General features: G+C 49.4%; 1 protein-coding gene across 2 annotated transcripts in view; it reads left to right on the plus strand.

The window, feature by feature from the left end:
* Positions 1-7,919: 7,919 nt before the first annotated feature.
* Positions 7,920-21,927, plus strand: part of LDLRAD2 (low density lipoprotein receptor class A domain containing 2) — a 34,834-nt gene continuing 20,826 nt past the window's right edge. Inside the window, exon 1 of one of the 2 annotated variants that reach the window (XM_077260482.1) lies at positions 7,920-8,141. In XM_077260482.1, the coding sequence (XP_077116597.1) occupies positions 7,949-8,141 (193 nt within the window). In that variant the 5' untranslated portion in view covers positions 7,920-7,948. Of the gene's footprint in view, positions 8,142-17,652; positions 18,448-21,927 lie in introns of those variants that run through there. The other variant, XM_077260484.1, reaches the window with a different exon arrangement.

A 21,927-nucleotide genomic window follows, 5' to 3' on the forward strand; every position in this document is an offset into this window, starting at 1 on the left:
TACACAGCACTGATTTGCCGGCTTTTCAAAGGACACCGGTGCGTACAAATCGGACAGTAATACGGATGTCATACGGATGATGCGATTAAAAATCGCATTGCACTCGCATGACAATCGCATACGTTACATCCGTTTTTTCGGTCCAGATTACGGACCGATTTGTCTCTCGCCAGTGGAAATGAGCCCTAAGGGCTCATTTCCACATGCGAGGCACACGTCCGTATCTCGCATGTGGAAACCAAGCTGTGGAGCCGGAACTCCAGAGCGGAGCGTGCGGCCGCATAGGAACACATGGAGCTGCACAGCTCCACTCCAAAGTGCCGGCGCCAGAGCTTGGTTTCCACATGCGAGATACGGACGTGTGCCTCGCATGTGGAAATGAGCCATTATTATATGTTACAAACCAGATGAAAAGAACCAATATTTTATCACCTATTTATAGAGGGAACAATTTTTTCTATTATATCACTAAACATGTTATTTCTGAAGTGTGTAAGAAGAATAGTCCAGGAGTTAGATTCTCATTCTATAAGATATGAGCTAATAATAGTAGGTTATTACACTGGCCTGTTATCATCAATGTGTCCCTTCTAGTGGGTGAAATGTCATCTTGTCCATTATCGCTCACCAGCAATGGCCGTTGTCTTTTGTGTCAGTATGTGCGGCCGTCATGGTGCTCGGCTCCACCTGAGTTAGATCTGATTTTTGTTAACTATGAGGCTTTGTGCACATGTTCAGGATTTCTTGCAGAATTTTCCTGAACAAAACCAGACATTTTCTGCAAAAACTCCGCATGTGTGTTTTTTTTCGCGTTTTTGACGCATTTTTTGCGCTTTTTTTCCCGGAGCTTTCCAATGCATTAAATAGCGGGAAAAACACGAAAAATCCGCAAAATGAATGAACATGCTGCGTTTTTTACTGCGGAAAAAAAACGTATCATGTGCACAAAAATTGCAGAATGCATTAACCCCTTCTTGACCTTGGGATTTTCCGTTTTTCCATGTTCGTTTTTCGCTCCCCTCCTTCCCAGAGCCATGACTTTTTTATTTTTCCGTCAATATGGCCATGTGAGGGCTTATTTTTTGCGGGACGAGTTGTACTTTTGAACGGCATCATTGGTTTTAGCATGTCGTGTACTAGAAAATGGGAAAAAAATTCCAAGTGCGGTGAAATTGCAAAAAAAAAGTGCAATCCCACACTGGTTTTTTGTTTGGCTTTTTTGCTAGGTTCACTAAATGCTAAAACTGACCTGATATTATGATTCTCCACGTCATTACAAGTTCATAGACACCAAACATGTCTAGGTTACGTTTTATCTAAGTGGTGAAAAAAAAATCCAAAGGTTGTAAAAAAAAATAAAAAAATTGCACCATTTTCCAGTACCCGTAGCGTCTCCATTTTTCGTGATCTAGGGTCAGGTGAGGGCTTATTTTTTGCGTGCTGAGCTGGAGTTTTTAATGATACTACCCTTGTACAGATACGTTCTTTTGATCGCACGTTATTGCATTTTATTGCAATATTGCAGCAACCAAAAAAACGTAATTCTGGCGTTTTTACTTTTTTTTTCTCACTACGTCGTTTAGCGATCAGGTTAATCCTTTTTTTTTTATATAGATTGGGTGATTCTGAACGCGGCGATACCAAATATGTGTAGGTTTGATTTTTTTTAATTGATTTATTTTGAAGGGGGCGAAGGGGGTGATTTAAACTTTTATATATTTTTTATTTTATTTAAAAAAAACAACATTTTTTTACATGCTTCAATAGTGTCCATGGGAGATTAGAAGCTGCCACAACCTGATTGGCTCTGCTACATACAGACTATGATCAGATCGCCTGTATGTAGCAGAATTGCTCACTTGTTATGAGCGCCGGGCGACACTCACAGCAATCTGACAGTGACGACCGACCATAGAGGTCTGCTGGAGACCTCTGGTTGTCATGCCAACACATCGGCGACATGCGGTCATGTGACACGGGCACTGATGGGCGGCATTTCAGGAGTGTTTGCTAAAAGCCCATGTTATATGCTGCTGTCAGAGATTGATAGCTTCATTTAACTAGTTAACAGCCGCGATAGGATTGCGATTCCACCTGCAGCTGTTAGAGGCACATGTCAGCTGTTCAAAACAGCTGACATGTGCCAGGAAAGAAGTTGGCTCAGCGCCAGCAGCAAAGGGAGGAAGTCCGACATCAGCGTACTATTACCCCCAATGTTGGAAAGGGGTTAATTAAATCCATGTCCAGTAACTGCACACACTGCACTAATTGTATCTATCTATCTATCTATCTATCTATCTATCTATCTATCTATCTATCTATCTATTCTATGTGCATATATATATAGTAGCCTATCTCTCTGTGATGTTACTGTATGCCGCAGATGGATTCCCGGCTTTTCTTCTATGTAATATATATATGTAATGTGTGTGTCACTGACCTCCATATATCTATCTATTCTATGTGTATATATCTATTCTATGTGTATCTATCTATTCTATGTGCATCTATCTATTCTATGTGCATATATATATAGTAGCCTGTCTCTCTGTGATGTTACTGTAGGCAGCAGATGGATTCCCGGCTTTTCTTCTATTTAATATGTATGTATATAATGTGTGTGTCACTGACCTCCATATATCTATCTATTTTATGTGCATATACAGTATCTATAGTAAGCTGTTGGTGTGATGTTCCACTACGCAGCAGATGAATTCCCAGCTTTTTCTAGGAGATCGGGGTGTGAGGCTATGTGCCCACGTTGCACATTCCTATTATGGAGCAGGTGTAAACGCTGCGGAATCCACACAAAGAATTGACATGCTGTGGAATAAACAACGCTACGTTTCCGTGCGGTATTTTCCGCACCATGTGCACTGCGGATTTTGTTTTCCATACATTTACATGGTACTGTACAACACATAGAAAACTGCTGCAGATCCGCAGCGTCAAACCCGCAACGTGAGCACATAGCCTAAAGATCGGACATTGGTCGCATGGTGCGAGTGCTGTGGGATTTTTTCTCGCACACATTGACTTCTATTGGGATCCAGTCCGATCGTGATCTGACCCGAGCTGCAGAGACGCCGCAGGTGAACACACCCTGGTACAATGACATGGCTCCGAGTGCAGGCTGATTTTTTTTTTAATCGGATTGCATTCGGCCGATTTCATCGCCCTTTGGCTCCGGAGCCGTGGTCAGGCCCAGAATTACCAGCCGGCACCGGGAGAGGTGGGCTCCTCTTATTCACGTGTATGGCCGCCGTCTGTCCATACTACATGTGTGCACAGCGACACTCGGCCTTCTGCTGATTTGCCTCCTCGGGTTACTACAGGTTGTAGTGTGTGTTTCCTGCTCTGAGCAGGGTATTGTCTCTGTTATCAGCCAGCAGGTTCTGCTGTAGGTGACCAGTGGGCGAGTGCCACCTTGTGGCCACTTTTCTAACTGCACCAGTGATCTTTCTGGGCATGGGCCCTTCTCCGCAGGGGCTGCATTGACTGACGGGACCCTCTTACTGCAGGAGACTCTGCCCAGTGCTGGCGCCCCATCCACCTCCGACATCAATGTCCTCCTCTCCTCAAACAAGCGACTTGTGTATTTATCTTGATGGTTTAACCCTTTAATGTAGTTCTTAATGCAATTTCATATTTTCCTCCTTATCACTTCCATCGTCATAAAATGACAAAACCGCTGTATCTGCGCTAGTCAACATACAGGTTACATAATACCGGGCCGGCTAGGGTTAAATCCTAGCTCTGTAGACGTTGGTTGGGGCGCCTGGCTAGCCCTGTGTATCACCAGGCCAGCTAGGGAGGCTGAGCAGGCTGGATGCGTCTTGGGGCTGAAGAGAGGACAGAATCCCTGTGTGAGAAGAGCCTGCAGTGTGACAGGGCCGGGGCTAGCTCAGCCGTGTGTGAGTAGCCCAGGTCTGTTCTGTGTAGTTAGCACCTGGACACGGTCAGGATTCATGTTTGAGTTTCTTTTGGTTCTGTACAACCTCTGAAAGCAAGAAACCCTACCCATGTTTGGAGCGGAACTGCATTGTGTGAACGCTACCTAATGCCTGCCAGAGAGCCTTGATCCTACACTAAGCTCCAGAGTCTTCCTGGCGTCACAATGTGGAATCTGGTTGTTTTTTTAATGGGTAATTTGTAGAATTTCTTTTTTTTTTTTAAGCTCCTATGAGGAGTTTTGAGATGGCAGACACGGGAACATAGGTATCCGAATACACGCACCTCTTAAACGTACTGTCAGTGGTTGTCAACCGAGATCAGAGCTCGCAGTGGTCGGCACCGGATGCGTCGTCACTGGCTCTGCCCGATGTGCAGTGGATCCGCGCCTAATTCCTCCACGGCGTAAAAAGCTGTCAATCAATGGAAACCAGAGTCCAGGAAAAGGTCAAACTTCCAGTGAGATGGCGAATATGACAGCTCCTTACATGAAAGGTGTCAGCAGTGTGTGGAGGAACCACGTCCACTAGGGGCTGCGCTTTGTGCTTTCTGTAACCTGTGTGCCCGGTGTAGGTGTCCGGGATGCTCGGGGCTGCACTCTGTGCCCTCTATAACCTGTGTGCCCGGTGTAGGTGTCCGGAATACTCGGGGCTGCACTCTGTGCCCTCTATAACCTGTGTGCCCGGTGTAGATGTCCGGGATGCTCGGGGCTGCACTCTGTGCCCTATATAACCTGTGTGCCCGGTGTAGGTGTCCGGGATGCTCGGGGCTGCACTCTGTGCCCTCTATAACCTGTGTGCCCGGTGTAGGTGTCCGGGATGCTCAGAGCTGCGCTCTGTGCCCTCTATAACCTGTGTGCCCGGTGTAGGTGTCCAGGATGCTCGGGGCTGCGCTCTGTGCCCTCTATAACCTGTGTGCCCGGTGTAGGTGTCTGGGATGCTCGGGGCTGCACTCTGCCCTCTATAACCTGTGTGCCCTGTGTAGGTATCCGGGATGCTCGGAGCTGCACTCTGCCCTCTATAACCTGTGTGCCCGGTGTAGGTGTCCGGGATGCTCGGGGTTGCACTCTGTGCCCTCTATAACCTGTGTGCCCGCTGTAGGTGTCCTGGATGCTCGGGGCTGCTCTCTGTGACCACTATAACCTGTGTGCCCGGTGTAGGTATCCGGGATGCTTGGAGCTGCACTCTGCCCTCTATAACCTGTGTGCCCGCTGTAGGTGTCCGGGATGCTCGGGGTTGCACTCTGTGCCCTCTATAACCTGTGTGCCCGCTGTAGGTGTCCGGGATGCTCGGGGTTGCGCTCTGTGCCCTCTATAACCTGTGTGCCCGCTGTAGGTGTCCGGGATGCTCGGGGCTGCGCTCTGTGCCCTCTATAACCTGTGTGCCCTGTGTAGGTGTCCGGAATGCTCGGAGCTGCACTCTGTGCCCTCTATAACCTGTGTGCCCGGTGTAGGTGTCCGGGATGCTCGGGGCTGCACTCTGCCCTCTATAAACGGTGTGCCCTGTGTAGGTGTCCGGGATGCTCGGGGCTGCACTCTGTGCCCTCTATAACCTGTGTGCCCGGTGTAGGTGTCCGGGATGCTCGGAGCTGCACTCTGTGCCCTCTGTAACCTGTGTGCCCGGTGTAGGTATCCGGGATGCTCCGGGCTGCACTGTGCACTCTATAACCTGTGTGCCCGATGTGGGTGTCCGGGATGCTCGGGGCTGCACTCTGCCCTCTATAACCTCTGTGCCCGGTGTAGGTGTCCGGGATGCTCGGGGCTGCACTCTGCCCAGTATAACCTGTGTGCCCGGTGTAGGTGTCCGGGATGCTCGGGGCTGCACTCTGTGCCCTCTATAACCTGTGTGCCCGGTGTAGGTGTCCGGGATGCTATGTGGTGCACTCTGTTCCCTCTATAACCTGTGTGCCCGGTGTAGGTGTCCGGGATGCTCGGAGCTGCACTCTGTGACCTCTATAACCTGTGTGCCCTGTGTAGGTGTCCGGGATGCTCGGGGCTGCACTCTCTGACATCTATAACCTGTGTGCCCGGTGTAGGTGGCGGTTCGGTGTTAGCACGGTGACTTCCTGTATGGTTCGGTGTTAGCGCGGTGACATCTGTACGGTTCGGTATTAGATCGGTGACATCCTGTACGGTTCGGTGTTAGCGCGGTGACATCCTGTACGGTTCGGTGTTAGCGCGGTGATGTCCTGTACGGTTCGTTATTAGCCCGGTGACTTCCTGTACAGTTCGGTGTTAGCGCGGTGACATCCTGTACGGTTCGGTATTAGAGTGGTGACATCCTGTTGGTTCGGTGTTAGCGCAGTGACGTCCTGTACGGTTCCGTATTAGCGCGGTGACATCCTGTACGCTTCGGTATTAGCGCGGTGATATCGTGTATGGTTCGGTGTTAGCGCGCTGACGTCCTGTGCAGTTCGGTGTTAGCGCGCTGACGTCCTGTGCAGTTCGGTGTTAGCGCGGAGACGTCCTGTACGGTTCGGTGTTAGCACGGTGACATCCTGTACGGTTCAGTATTAGAGCGGTGTCATCCTATACGGTTCCGTGTTAGCGTGGTGACATCCTGTACGGTTCGGTGTTAGCGCGGTGATGTCCTGTACGGTATTAGCGCGGTGACTTCCTGTACGGTTCGGTGTTAGCGCGGTGACGTCCTGTACGGTTCAGCATTAGCACGGTGACATAATGTACAGTTCGGTATTAGCGCAGTGATATCCTGTACGGTTCGGTGTTAGCGCGCTGACGTCCTGTACGGTTCGGTGTTAGAGCGGTGACTTCTTGTACGGTTCGGTGTTAGAGCGGTGACTTCTTGTACGGTTCGGTGTTAGAGCAGTGACGTCCTGTACGGTTCTGTGTTAGAGCGGTGACGTCCTGTACGGTTCGGTGTTAGCACGGTGACATCCTGTACGGTTCAGTATTAGAGCGGTGTCATCCTATACGGTTCCGTGTTAGCGTGGTGACATCCTGTACGGTTCGGTGTTAGCGCGGTGATGTCCTGTACGGTATTAGCGCGGTGACTTCCTGTACGGTTCGGTGTTAGAGCGCTGACGTCCTGTACGGTTCGGTGTTAGAGCGGTGACTTCTTGTACGGTTCGGTGTTAGAGCGGTGACGTCCTGTACGGTTCTGTGTTAGAGCGGTGACGTCCTGTACGGTTCGGTGTTAGAGCGGTGACGTCCTGTACGGTTCGGTGTTAGAGCGGTGACGTCCTGTACGGTTCTGTGTTAGAGCGGTGACGTCCTGTACGGTTCGGTGTTAGCACGGTGACATCCTGTACGGTTCAGTATTAGAGCGGTGTCATCCTATACGGTTCCGTGTTAGCGTGGTGACATCCTGTACGGTTCGGTGTTAGCGCGGTGATGTCCTGTACGGTATTAGCGCGGTGACTTCCTGTACGGTTCGGTGTTAGAGCGCTGACGTCCTGTACGGTTCGGTGTTAGAGCGGTGACTTCTTGTACGGTTCGGTGTTAGAGCGGTGACGTCCTGTACGGTTCTGTGTTAGAGCGGTGACGTCCTGTACGGTTCGGTGTTAGAGCGGTGACGTCCTGTACGGTTCGGTGTTAGAGCGGTGACGTCCTGTACGGTTCTGTGTTAGAGCGGTGACTTCTTGTACGGTTCGGTGTTAGAGCGGTGACTTCTTGTACGGTTCGGTGTTAGAGCGGTGACTTCTTGTACGGTTCGGTGTTAGAGCGGTGACGTCCTGTACGGTTCGGTGTTAGAGCGGTGACGTCCTGTACGGTTCAGGGTTAGCGCGGTGACATCCTGTACGGTTCGGGGTTAGCGCGGTGACATCCTGTACGGTTCGGGGTTAGCGCGGTGACGTCCTGTACTGTTCGGTGTTAGAGCGCTGAAGTCCTGTACAGTTCGGTGTTAGCGCGGTGACGTGTTCGGGGTCCGGGTAGCAGTCACACGCTGTAGGATGACGGTGTCACTAGTGACGGACAGGCTGTGTTGGGTGGGCCGCTCACCCTCACACCCCTCTCACACTTGTGGTTGTCGTGGATACGATGAAACACAAAACCAGGGAACAAAGAGGCTCATCCTGCAAACGGCAGCGACCTGTGGGGTCCATTGTACCCAGCGAGGAGCCGGACTCTGCTGCCGACACTGTGAGCGGAGCCAGGATGAGGACGCCACGGCCGCTGCCACCGCTATGCCTGCTGCTGATGACCATGGCTCCTAGCCACTGCCTGCAGACAGGTGATGGGGGTCTCTGCTCTCTACAGAGGGGTGACGGGGTCTCTGCTCCCTACAGAGGGGTGACGGGGTCTCTGCTCTCTACAGAGGGGTGACGGGGGTCTCTGCTCCCTACAGAGGGGTGACGGGGGTCTCTGCTCCCTACAGAGGGGTGACGGGGGTCTCTGCTCCCTACAGAGGGGTGACGGGGTCTCTGCTCCCTACAGAGGGGTGACGGAGGTCTCTGCTCCCTACAGAGGGGTAACGGGGGTCTCTGCTCCATACAGAGGGGTGACGGGGGTGTCTGCTCCCTACAGAGGAGTGACTTGGTCTCTGCTCCCTACAGAGGGGTGACGGGGGTGTCTGCTCCCTCAAGAGGGGTGACGGGGGTGTCTGCTCCTTACAAAGGGGTGACGGGGGTCTCTGCTCCCTACAGAGGGGTTACGGGGGTGTCTGCTCCCTACAGAGGGGGACGGGGGTCTCTGCTCCCTACAGAGGAGTGACGGGGGTCTCTGCTCCCTACAGAGGGGTGACGGGGATCTCTGCTCCCTACAGAGGGGTGACGGGGGGGTATCTGCTCCCTGCAGAAGGTGACGGGGGTCTCTGCTCCCTACAGAGGGGTGACGGGGATGTCTGCTCCCTTCAGAGGGGTGACGGGGGTCTCTGCTGCCTACAGAGGGGTGACGGGGATGTCTGCTCCCTACAGAGGGGTGACGGGGGTGTCTGCTCCCTACAGAGGGGTGATGGGGGGTCTCTGCTCCCTACAGAGGGGTGACGGGGGTCTCTGCTCCCTACAGAGGGGTGACGGGGGTCTCTGCTCCCTACAGGAGGTGACGGGGGTCTCTGCTCCCTACAGGGGTGACGGGGGTCTCTGCTCCCTACAGAAGGGTGACGGGGGTCTCTGCTCCCTACAGAGGGGTGACGGGGGTCTCTGCTCCCTACAGAGGGGTGACGGGGGTCTCTGCTCCCTACAGGGGTGACGGGGGTCTCTGCTCCCTACAGGGGTGACGGGGGGCTCTGCTCCCTACAGAAGGGTGACGGGGGTCTCTGCTCCCTACAGAGGGGTGACGGGGGTCTCTGCTCCCTACAGGTGACGGGGTCTCTGCTCCCTACAGAGGGGTTACGGGGGTGTCTGCTCCCTACAGAGGGGGACGGGGGTCTCTGCTCCCTACAGAGGAGTGACGGGGGTCTCTGCTCCCTACAGAGGGGTGACGGGGATCTCTGCTCCCTGCAGAGGGTGACGGGGGTCTCTGCTCCTTACAGAGGGGTGACGGGGGTCTCTGCTCCCTACAGAGGGGTGACGGGGATGTCTGCTCCCTTCAGAGGGGTGACGGGGGTCTCTACTCCCTACAGAGGGGTGACGGGGATGTCTGCTCCCTACAGAAGGGTGACGGGGGTCTCTGCTCCCTACAGAGGGGTGACGGGGGTCTCTGCAGAGTCTGTGTCTCTGAGGGGGCAGTTTGTTGGGGGTTGTACTCCGTCTGATGGGGGTTCCCCTGCATTTGTCGGGGCTTTTCCTCATATTTTCTGCATTTTTCTTTGTTATTTTTGTGATTCTGTCGGTGACTTATAAAATGCAATGTAGAAACGTGTAGATTTCTTATGTATGTCGCCATCACATAGCGCAGCGCTGCACAGATGTCACTGTCTTCCGTCCTCAGCATGGGGGGAATCATGCAGATTCCCGGCACATGTTGTTATTGGTTGGATTTGACCCCAGGACCCCGGCGCTGCAGTGTTATAGTGCGGGCCACTGATCCGATAGGTGCAGTGTTTTCAGTATGGCGCTGCTGCTCCATAGAGAATCACTGACCCGGGGGAAATTATGAAGAAAAATCCAAGTGTCGGCGGCTGAATAAAATCTTCAAAGCTTTATTTCAAATCACAGAATTAAAATTCACAGATGCTGCGACAGAAAACATTGCAAACCCCTGAGGTCCCCGGGGCCCCTCGCATCTCCGCCCCTTATTTGTTCTGTCAGGTGTCTTGAGGAGACAATGGTGGATGTCTTAATGTAACATGGCCGCTACACAGATATGAAGCAGAGCAATTGTGTCCAGGTGACTGAGGACGATGTGTATGGCACCACAGAGAGACAGGAAATGGCTTATTAGGGTCTGAAGGGGATCAAAGAAGAAATGACACCCGGTACAGCTCGCCACGGTGACCGTACAATGAGAGAGCGGACAGTACGGAAGAAAGTATGGAGTATCGGACTCTCTATACATCCGATATTAATAATGAGCCATACAATGTCAGCAGCGGGGTAACCAGGCCAAAACTACATGTTAACTCACAATCCTAACCCCCACCAAGCATAGACATGTATCTAATCCTCCTCTGTGTGATACTGTTGGGCTGTGTATCTAATCCTCTCCTGTGTGATACTGTCTGCTGAGCCGTGTATCTAATCCTCTCCTGTGTGATACTGTCTGCTGAGCCGTGTATCTAATCCTCTCCTGTGTGATACTCACTGCTGAGCCGTGTATCTAATCCAATCCTGTGTGATACTGACTGCTGCGCCGTGTACCTAATCCTCTCCTGTGTGATACTGACTGCTGAGCCGTGTATCTCATCCTCTCCAGTGTGATACTGTCTGCTGAGCTGTGTATCTAATCCTATCCTGTGATACTGACTGCTGAGCCGTGTATCTAATCCTCTCCGGTGTGATACTGTCTGCTGAGCCGTGTATCTAAATTTCTCCTGTGTGATACTGATTGCTGAGCTGTGTATCTAATCCTATCCTGTGTCATACTGACTGCTGAGCCGTGTATCTAATCCTCTCCTGTGTGATACTGTCTGCTGAGCCGTGTATCTAATCCTATCCTGTGTGATACTGACTGCTGAGCCGTGTATCTAATCCTCTCCAGTGTGATACTGTCTGCTGAGTCGTGTATCTAATCCTCTCCAGTGTGATACTGACTGCTGGGCCGTGTATCTAATCCTCTCCTTTGTGATACTTTCTTCTGAGCCTTGTATCTAATCCTCTTCTGTGTGATACAGACTGCTGAGCCGTGTATCTAATCCTATCCTGTGTGATACTGACTGCTGAGCCGTGTATCTAATCCTCTCCTGTGTGATATTGACTGCTGAGCCGTGTATCTAATCCTCTCCTGTGATACTGTCTGCTGAGCCGTGTATCTAATCCTCTCCTGTGTGATACTGTCTGCTGAGCCGTGTATCTAATCCTATCCTGTGTGATACTGACTGCTGAGCCGTGTATTTAATCCTATCCTGTGTGATACTGACTGCTGAGCCTTGTATCTAATCCTCTCCTGCGTGATATGGACTGCTGAGCCGTGTATCTAATCCTCTCCCGTGTGATACTGTCTGCTGAGCCGTGTATCTAATCCTCTCCTGTGTGATACTGACTGCTGAGCCGTGTATCTAATCCTATCCTGTGTGATACTGTCTGCTGAGCCATGTTTCTAATCCTGTCCTATGTGATACTGACTGCTGAGCCGTGTATCTAATCCTATCCTGTGTGATACTGACTGCTGAGCCGTGTATCTAATCCTTTACTGTGTGATACTGACTGCTGAGCCGTGTATCTAATCCTCTCCTGTGTGATACTGTCTGCTGAGCCGTGTATCTAATCCTCTCCTGTGTGATACTGACTGCTGAGCTGTGTATCTAATCCTATCCTGTGTGATACTGTCTGCTGAGCCGTGTATCTAATCCTCTCCTGTGTGATACTGACTGCTGAGCCGTGTATCTAATCCTTTACTGTGTGATACTGACTGCTGATCTGTGTATCTAATCCTCTCCAGTGTGATACTGTCTGCTGAGCTGTGTATCTAATCCTATCCTGTGTGATACTGACTGCTGAGCCGTGTATCTAATCCTCTCCGGTGTGATACTGTCTGCTGAGCCGTGTATCTAAATTTCTCCTGTGTGATACTGATTGCTGAGCTGTGTATCTAATCCTATCCTGTGTCATACTGACTGCTGAGCCGTGTACCTAATCCTCTCCTGTGTGATACTGTCTGCTGAGCCGTGTATCTAATCCTCTCCTGTGTGATACTGTCTGCTGAGCCGTGTATCTAATCCTATCCTGTGTGATACTGACTGCTGAGCCGTGTATCTAATCCTATCCTGTGTGATACTGACTGCTGAGCCGTGTATCTATTCCTTACCTGTGTGATACTGTCTGCAGAGCCATGTATCTAATCCTCTCCTGTGTGATACTGTCTGCTGAGCCATGTATCTAATCCTCTCCTGTGCGATACTGACTGCTGAGCCGTGTATCTAATCCTATCCTGTGTGATACTGACTGCTGAGCCGTGTATCCAATCTTCTCCTGTGTGATACTGCTGAGCCGTGTATATAATCCTCTTCTGTGATACTATCTGCTGAGCCGTGTATCTAATCCTCTCCTGTGTGATACTGTCTGCTGAGCTGTGTATCTAATCCTATCCTGTGTGATACTGACTGCTGGGCCGTGTATCTAATCCTCTCCTTTGTGATACTTTCTGCTGAGCCATGTATCTAATCCTCTCCTGTGTGATACTGACTGCTGAGCCGTGTATCTAATGCTCTCCTGTGTGATACTGACTGCTGAGCCGTGTATCTAATCCTTTACTGTGTGATACTGTCTGCTGAGCTGTGTATCTAATCCTATCCTGTGTGATACTGTCTGCTGAGCCGTGTATCTAATGCTCTTCTGTGTGATACTGTCTGCTGAGCCGTGTATCTAATCCTATCCTGTGTGATACTGTCTGCTGAGCCGTGTATCTAATCCTCTCCTGTGTGATACTGACTGCTGAGCTGTGTATCTAATCCTATCCTGTGTGATACTGTCTGCTGAGCCATGTATCTAATCCTCTCCTGTGTGATACTGACTGCTGAGCCGTGTATCTAATGCTCTCCTGTGTGATACTGACTGCTGAGCCGTGTATCTAATCCTTTACTGTGTGATACTGTCTGCTGAGCTGTGTATCTAATCCTATCCTGTGTGATACTGTCTGCTGAGCCGTGTATCTAATGCTCTTCTGTGTGATACTGTCTGCTGAGCCGTGTATCTAATCCTCTTCTGTGTGATACTGTCTGCTGAGCTGTGTATCTAATCCTCTCCTGTGTGATACTGTCTGCTGAGCCGTGTATCTAATCCTCTCCTGTGTGATACTGACTGCTGAGCCGTGTATCTAATCCTCTCCTGTGTGATACTGTCTGCTGAGCCGTGTATCTAATCCTCTCCTGTGTGATACTGTCTGCTGAGCCGTGTATCTAATCCTATCCTGTGTGATACTGACTGCTGAGCCGTGTATCTAATCCTATCCTGTGTGATACTGACTGCTGAGCCGTGTATCTAATCCTATCCTGTGTGATACTGACTGCTGAGCCGTGTATCTAATCCTCTCCTGTGCGATACTGACTGCTGAGCCGTGTATCTAATCCTATCCTGTGTGATACTGACTGCTGAGCCGTGCATCTAATCCTTTCCTGTGTGATACTGTCTGCAGAGCCATGTATCTAATCCTCTCCTGTGTGATACTGTCTGCTGAGCCGTGTATCTAATCCTATCCTGTGTGATACTGACTGCTGAGCCGTGTATCTAATCTTCTCCTGTGTGATACTCACTGCTGAGCCGTGTATCTAATCCTCTCCTGTGATACTGTCTGCTGAGCCGTGTATCTAATCCTATCCTGTGATCCTGTCTCCTGAGCCATGTATCTAATCCTCTCCTGTGTGATACTGACTGCTGATCTGTGTATCTAATTCTCTCCTGTGATACTGTCTGCTGAGCCATGTATCTGATCCTACCGTGTGATACTGACTGCTGAGCCGTGTATCTAATCCTCTCCTGTGATACTGTCTGCTGAGCTGTGTATCTAATTCTCTCCTGTGATACTGTCTGCTGAGCCATGTATCTGATCCTATCCTGTGTGATGCTGATTGCTGAGCCGTGTGTCTAATCCTCTCCTGTGATACTGTCTGCTGAGCCGCGTGTCTAATCCTCTCCTTTGTGATACTGTCTGCTGAGCCACGTATCTAATCCTATCCTGTGTGATACTGTCTGCTGAGCCGTGTATCTAATCCTATCCTGTGTGATACTGTCTGCTGAGCCGTGTATCTAATCCTCTCCTGTGTGATACTGACTGCTGAGCCATATATCTAATCCTCTCCTGTGTGATACTGACTGCTGATCTGTGTATCTAATTCTCTCCTGTGATACTGTCTGCTGAGCCATGTATCTGATCCTACCCTGTGTGATACTGACTGCTGAGCCGTGTATCTAATCCTCTCCTGTGATACTGTCTGCTGAGCCGTGTATCTAATTCTCTCCTGTGATACTGTCTGCTGAGCCATGTATCTGATCCTATCCTGTGTGATGCTGATTGCTGAGCCATGTATCTAATCCTCTCCTGTGATACTGTCTGCTGAGCCGTGTATCTAATCCTCTCCTTTGTGATTATCTGCTGAGCCGCGTATCTAATCCTCTCCTTTGTGATACTGTCTGCTGAGCCGCGTATCTAATCCTATATTGTGTGATACTGTCTGCTGAGCCATGTATCTAATCCTCTCCTTTGTGATACTGTCTGCTGAGCCGTGTATCTAATCCTATCCTGTGATACTTTCTGCTGAGCCGTGTATCCAATTCTCTCCTGTGTGATACTGACTGCTGAGCCGTGTATCTAATCCTCTCCTGTGTGATACTGACTGCTGATCTGTGTATCTAATTCTCTCCTGTGTGATACTGTCTGCTGAGCCATGTATCTAATCCTATCCTGTGTGATGCTGACTCCCGAGTCGTGTATCTAATCCTGTCCTTTGTGATACTGTCTGCTGAGCTGTGTATCTAATCCCCCTGTGTCTTAATGTTGGGCCATGTTTCTAATCCTTCTTTGGGTGGTACTGTTGGGCCGTGTATCTAATCCCCCTGAGTGGTACTGTTGAGCCGTGTATCTAATCCTCCTTTGGGTGGTACTGTTGGGACGTGTATCTAATCCCCCTGAGTTGTAAAGTTGAGCCGTGTATCTAATCTTACCCTGTGTGGTACTGTTGAGCCGTGTATCTAATCCCTGTTTGGTACTGTTGAGCCGTGTATCTAATCCTCCCATGTGGTACTGTTGTGCTGTATCTAATCCTCCTTTGGGGGGTACTCTTGGGCCGTGTATCTAATCCCCCTGAGGTAATGTTGGGTCGTGTATCTAATCCCCGTGTGGTAATGTTGGGCCATGTATCTAATTCCCCTGTGTGGTACTGTTGAGATGTGTATTTAATCCTCCTTTGGGTGGTACTGTTGAGCTGTGTATCTAATCCTCCCCTGTGTGGTACTGTTGAGCTGTGTATCTAATCCTCCCCTGTGTGGTACTGTTGAGCTGTGTATCTAATCCTCCTTTGGGTGGTACTGTTGAGCCGTGTATCTAATCCTCCTGTGTGGTAATGTTGGGCCGTGTATCTAATCCCCGTGTGGTAGTGTTGGGCCGTGTATCTAATCCCCCTGTGTGGTAATGTTGGGCTGTGTATCTAATCCTCCTGTGTGGTACTGTTGAGCTGTGTATCTAATCCTCCTTTGTGTGGTACTGTTGAGCTGTGTATCTAATTTTCCTTTGGGTGGTACTGTTGGGCCTTGTATTTTAATCACCCTGTGTGGTAATGTTGAACCCATGTATCTAATCCCTGTGGTACTGTTGAGCTGTGTATCTAATCCTCCCCTGTGTGGTACTGTTGAGCTGTGTATCTAATTTTCCTTTGGGTGGTACTGTTGGGCCTTGTATTTTAATCACCCTGTGTGGTAATGTTGAACCCATGTATCTAATCCCTGTGGTACTGTTGAGCTGTGTATCTAATCCTCCCGTGTGGAACTGTTGAGCCGTGTATCCAATCCTCCCGTGTGGTACTGTTGAGCCGTGTATCCAATCCTCTCCTGTGTGGTACTGTTGAGCCGTGTATCTAATCCTCCCGTGTGGAACTGTTGAGCCGTGTATCCAATCCTCTCCTGTGTGGTACTGTTGAGTCGTGTATCTAATCCTCCCCTGTGTGGTACTGTTGAGCCGTGTATCCAATCCTCCACTGTTTGTTACTGTTGAGCTGTGTATATAATCCTCCTTTTGGTGGTACTGTTGGGCCATGTATCTAATCCCCCTGTGTGGTACTGTTGATCTGTGTATCTAATCCTCCCCTGTGTGGTACTGTTGCGCTGTGTATCTAATCCTCCCGTGTGGTACTGTTGATCTGTGTATCTAATCCTCCCGTGTGGTACTGTTGCGCTGTGTATCTAATCCTCCTCTGGATGGTAATGTTATGCCGTGTACAGTAGCGCAGCTACCAGGGGGGCAGAGGGTGGTCTCTGTGTCTTTCTCAGCATCTCGGTCTCTCTATCTCTTGCAATGTCGTCCTGTAGCCAGGGTCAGGGTCCTATCAGTCCAGTGCCTGTGTCCTCTCATATCAGTACATACAAGGTGACAAATATGAACATGCCATTTGTATAAACAATAAAAATCCCCATAAAGTTGAGGATAAATATATATATGATAAAGAGCCAAATAGAATAAAAGTGGGAACAGCCAGTAGGTGCGTATAGACAATCACCTTTAGCTGCATATGTATACTCAGACTGAATAACATGGCCCGCAAAGGGGGAGAAGGGAAAAAAGAAGAGATGACGTACAGGGGAGAGCAATTTCTTCTTTACATGTGTGATATTTTACCTCCCCCTCTTTCTTCTGCTTCCCTCTTTCTTTCCATTCCCCTCTTTAGGGTCTTGTCCAGACAAGAGTATTCCTATTGGGGTTACCTGGATGCATTCAGGGACCTATTCCCATATGATGGACTCTATATGCACTTACTGGCTGTTTTATTTTCTGGAATTTGCAGCCCGCAGAAAGGGACAGAGACCTGAATCCAAGGGAGATAAAGTGGGAGCCATTACACCACATGGGAGCTAATTTGGGGCCCATTATAAAACGTGGGGATTAATGCGGGAGCCATTATACATTTTCAATTACAGCAGGATCATCTGCTGAGGTTCCCCTATACCCATGATTAAAGGGAACCTGTTACCCTCAAAATCGACGATGAGCTAAGCCCACCGGCATCAGGGGCTTATCTACAGCATTCTGTAATGCATTCTGTAATACTGTAGATAAGCCCCCGATGTATCGTGAAAGATGAGAAAAAGAGGTTAGATTATACTCACCCAGGGGCGGTCCCCGCTGTGGTCCGATCTGATGGGCGTCGTGGTCCGGGTCCTTCCATCTTCTTACAATGACGTCCTCTTCTTGTCTTCACGCTGCGGCGCAATAGTACTTTGCTCTGTTGAGGGCAGAGCAAAGTACTGCAGTGCGCAGGCGATGGGAAAGGTCAGAGAGGACGTCATCGTAAGATGGGAGGCTCCGGACCAGACCACGACGCTTATCGGACCGGACCGTAGCGGGACCGCCCCTGGGTGAGTATAATATAACCTCTTTTTCTCATCTTTCAGGATACATCGGGGGCTTATCTACAGCATTACAGAATGCATTACAGAATGCTGTAGATAAGCCCCTGATGCCGGTGGGCTTAGCTCATCGTCGATTTTGGGGGTGACAGGTTCCCTTTAAAGTGTGCCACCATAGTTGTAATCAAGGGTTAGGGGCCCACTTAGATGGTTCGCCCCCCTGAGCTGAACCCCTAGCTACGCCTCTGGCCGTGTATCTAATTCTCCTGTGTGGTACTGTTGTGCCGTGTATCTAATCCTTCCGTGTGGTACTGTTGAGCTGTGTATCTAATCCTCCCGTGTGGTACTGTTGAGCCGTGTAGCTAATCCCCCTGTGTGGTACTGTTGAGCTGTGTATCTAACCCCCCTGTGTGGTACTGTTGAGCTGTGTATCTAATCCTCAGTGCCCCTCTGTCCACATTGTGGCTGTGATCCGTCCCTTCCTGTGTGTTCAGATTCTTCACGCTCGGTGTCTGCTGTTCTCTGTGCTGCACACCTGGCTGGTTTCTTCCCTCTCATGATTGGCCAGGCCTTGTTTTCGGTACTTTGTCCTGGTTTCTTCGTGGCCCTCGGTGATCCTGGGCAGTTCCTGCCTCTCTCACATTCTCTCATTTACCACCAGGAATTCTTTGTTTTGAAGATTTTATTACGTTTCCGACACTTGAATTTTTTTCATCCACAGATGTTCCCAGTGATTTCTGGATCTTCAGCCGCTTTGTGTCGTTGCTTTGTTTTTAGAAGATTTTCCCTGTCGGCTGTCAGGAGTCGTCGTATTCTGGAGGGTGTGATATGCGGTACCTGATCTCCGTCCTGTATAGACTGCAGAGACCTGTGTGTCATAAACAGTGCCTTCCCCCTTCCCACCAATCCCGTAATGAAAACACCGACAGGCCTGGATGGGTTGAACAGGTCGGTCACAGTTAATTAATTTGATAAGCAGAGAAGGGCAATTACATTTCGTAATGTATTGTCACGGATGCCTCTCCGTGGTGTCTCTAATTCGTCACGTGCCCGCTCTCACACATGACTCGGGGTTGTGCCTGCAAGGGTTAATCTATCTCCCCTCGCTCAGTCCAGCATTCAACCTCTGTCCTATGCTGTAATGGGAGCATAAATCACACACCCGCTCATACACGCTGCCACCACTCACCGAATACACGGGCGATGAGTCCAAGAAATTACTAACAGTGTCTACCATTCATAAAGATCATACAGTTTAAGGCTATGGACTCTTTTAGAAGGTTCAACTTGTTAAAGTTTAATGCTTTAATACAAAAAGGTACACTGCTTACAGTAAGAAAAAGGTAGGAAAATATGATAATAAAAGGACACAACTATGCAAAACAGTATAAAATAACAGGAGAAAACTTACAGAAATGTCTAACTTTGTAGTCTGCTTTCTGCTCCCTGAGGGGGGTGAATATGGAGCTGGTGGAACACATCAGCATCTTAGGCTGCCCTCACATGTGAACACGATTCTATGTATACAGGCCTAATTTATAACTTTACTCTGGAGGTCAGATTTCTAGACCAGCCCCTCAGGTTAATATCATAATTGCTTGTTTTTGATTGGACCGTGGCCGCTCCCCCACATGAATATATTATTTGCTCTGAGATTCCCTGTGTAAAGCTTCCCACAGATAGATGGTGTCAGGCTGTAATTGACATCTTCCTTCAAAGAGCTAGGAGGTGTCAAATGTTTCCCTTTTTCTTGGCTCCCAGCACGACCCCCTGGCGAGAGTGGAGACAGTAGTCTGCCTTCTCAAGAGATGTATGCTGTGACCTCTGTGAGGCCTGCAGTTTCAGGACAGATGTTCAACTACTGCTAGTTACACATATATATACATATTTTACCACAGGTATTATATATGGCGGTATTATATATGGCAATAATATATAAGGCGGTATCGTATATTGCAAAAATATATATGATGCTATTATATATGGCAATAATATACAGTGGGGCAAAAAAGTATTTAGTCAGTCAGCAATAGTGCAAGTTCCACCACTTAAAAAGATGAGAGGCGTCTGTAATTTACATCATAGGTAGACCTCAACTATGGGAGACAAACTGAGACAAAAAAATCCAGAAAATAACATTGTCTGTTTTTTTATCATTTTATTTACATATTATGGTGGAAAATAAGTATTTGGTCAGAAACAAACAATCAAGATTTCTGGCTCTCACAGACCTGTAACTTCTTCTTTAAGAGTCTCCTCTTTCCTCCACTCATTACCTGTAGTAATGGCACCTGTTTAAACTTGTTATCAGTATAAAAAGACACCTGTGCACACCCTCAAACAGTCTGACTCCAAACTCCACTATGGTGAAGACCAAAGAGCTGTCAAAGGACACCAGAAACAAAATTGTAGCCCTGCACCAGGCTGGGAAGACTGAATCTGCAATAGCCAACCAGCTTGGAGTGAAGAAATCAACAGTGGGAGCAATAATTAGAAAATGGAAGACATTCAAGACCACTGATAATCTCCCTCGATCTGGGGCTCCACGCAAAATCCCACCCCGTGGGGTCAGAATGATCACAAGAACGGTGAGCAAAAATCCCAGAACCACGCGGGGGGACCTAGTGAATGAACTGCAGAGAGCTGGGACCAATGTAACAAGGCCTACCATAAGTAACACACTACGCCACCATGGACTCAGATCCTGCAGTGCCAGACGTGTCCCACTGCTTAAGCCAGTACATGTCCGGGCCCGTCTGAAGTTTGCTAGAGAGCATTTGGATGATCCAGAGGAGTTTTGGGAGAATGTCCTATGGTCTGATGAAACCAAACTGGAACTGTTTGGTAGAAACACAACTTGTCGTGTTTGGAGGAAAAAGAATACTGAGTTGCATCCATCAAACACCATACCTACTGTAAAGCATGGTGGTGGAAACATCATGCTTTGGGGCTGTTTCTCTGCAAAGGGGCCAGGACAACTGATCCGGGTACATGAAAGAATGAATGGGGCCATGTATCGTGAGATTTTGAGTGCAAACCTCCTTCCATCAGCAAGGGCATTGAAGATGAAACGTGGCTGGGTCTTTCAACATGACAATGATCCAAAGCACACCGCCAGGGCAACGAAGGAGTGGCTTCGTAAGAAGCATTTCAAGGTCCTGGAGTGGCCTAGCCAGTCTCCAGATCTCAACCCTATAGAAAACCTTTGGAGGGAGTTGAAAGTCCGTGTTGCCAAGCGAAAAGCCAAAAACATCACTGCTCTAGAGGAGATCTGCATGGAGGAATGGGCCAACATACCAACAACAGTGTGTGGCAACCTTGTGAAGACTTACAGAAAACGTTTGACCTCTGTCATTGCCAACAAAGGATATATTACAAAGTATTGAGATTAAATTTTGTTTCTGACCAAATACTTATTTTCCACCATAATATGCAAATAAAATGATAAAAAAACAGACAATGTGATTTTCTGGATTTTTTTTGTCTCAGTTTGTCTCCCATAGTTGAGGTCTACCTATGATGTAAATTACAGACGCCTCTCATCTTTTTAAGTGGTGGAACTTGCACTATTGCTGACTGACTAAATACTTTTTTGCCCCACTGTATATGGTGGTATTATATATGGCAGTATCATATATGTCAGTTTCATATATGGAAATAATATCTATGGTGTTATATATAAACCTTCAAAAAGAGCCTGAAGACCCACCTCTTCCGACAAGCTTACAACCTGCAGTAACCATCGATCGACCAAACCGCTGCATGACCAGCTCTACCCTCACCTACTGTATCCTCACCCATCCCTTGTAGCCTGTGAGCCCTCGCAGGCAGGGTCCTCTCTCCTCCTGTATCCTCACCCATCCCTTGTAGCCTGTGAGCCCTCGCGGGCAGGGTCCTCTCTCCTACTGTATCCTCACCCATCCCTTGTAGCCTGTGAGCCCTCGCAGGCAGGGTCCTCTCTCCTCCTGTATCCTCACCCATCCCTTGTAGCCTGTGAGCCCTCGCGGGCAGGGTCCTCTCTCCTCCTGTATCCTCACCCATCCCTTGTAGCCTGTGAGCCCTCGCGGGCAGGGTCCTCTCTCCTACTGTATCCTCACCCATCCCTTGTAGCCTGTGAGCCCTCGCGGGCAGGGTCCTCTCTCCTACTGTATCCTCACCCATCCCTTGTAGCCTGTGAGCCCTCGCGGGCAGGGTCCTCTCTCCTCCTGTATCCTCACCCATCCCTTGTAGCCTGTGAGCCCTCGCGGGCAGGGTCCTCTCTCCTACTGTATCCTCACCCATCCCTTGTAGCCTGTGAGCCCTCGCGGGAGGGTCCTCTCTCCTACTGTATCCTCACCCATCCCTTGTAGCCTGTGAGCCCTCGCGGGCAGGGTCCTCTCTCCTACTGTATCCTCACCCATCCCTTGTAGATTGTGAGCCCTCGCGGGC

Source organism: Ranitomeya variabilis, chromosome 4 (assembly GCF_051348905.1).
Source record: "Ranitomeya variabilis isolate aRanVar5 chromosome 4, aRanVar5.hap1, whole genome shotgun sequence".
In the NCBI taxonomy this organism is placed as follows: domain Eukaryota; kingdom Metazoa; phylum Chordata; class Amphibia; order Anura; family Dendrobatidae; genus Ranitomeya; species Ranitomeya variabilis.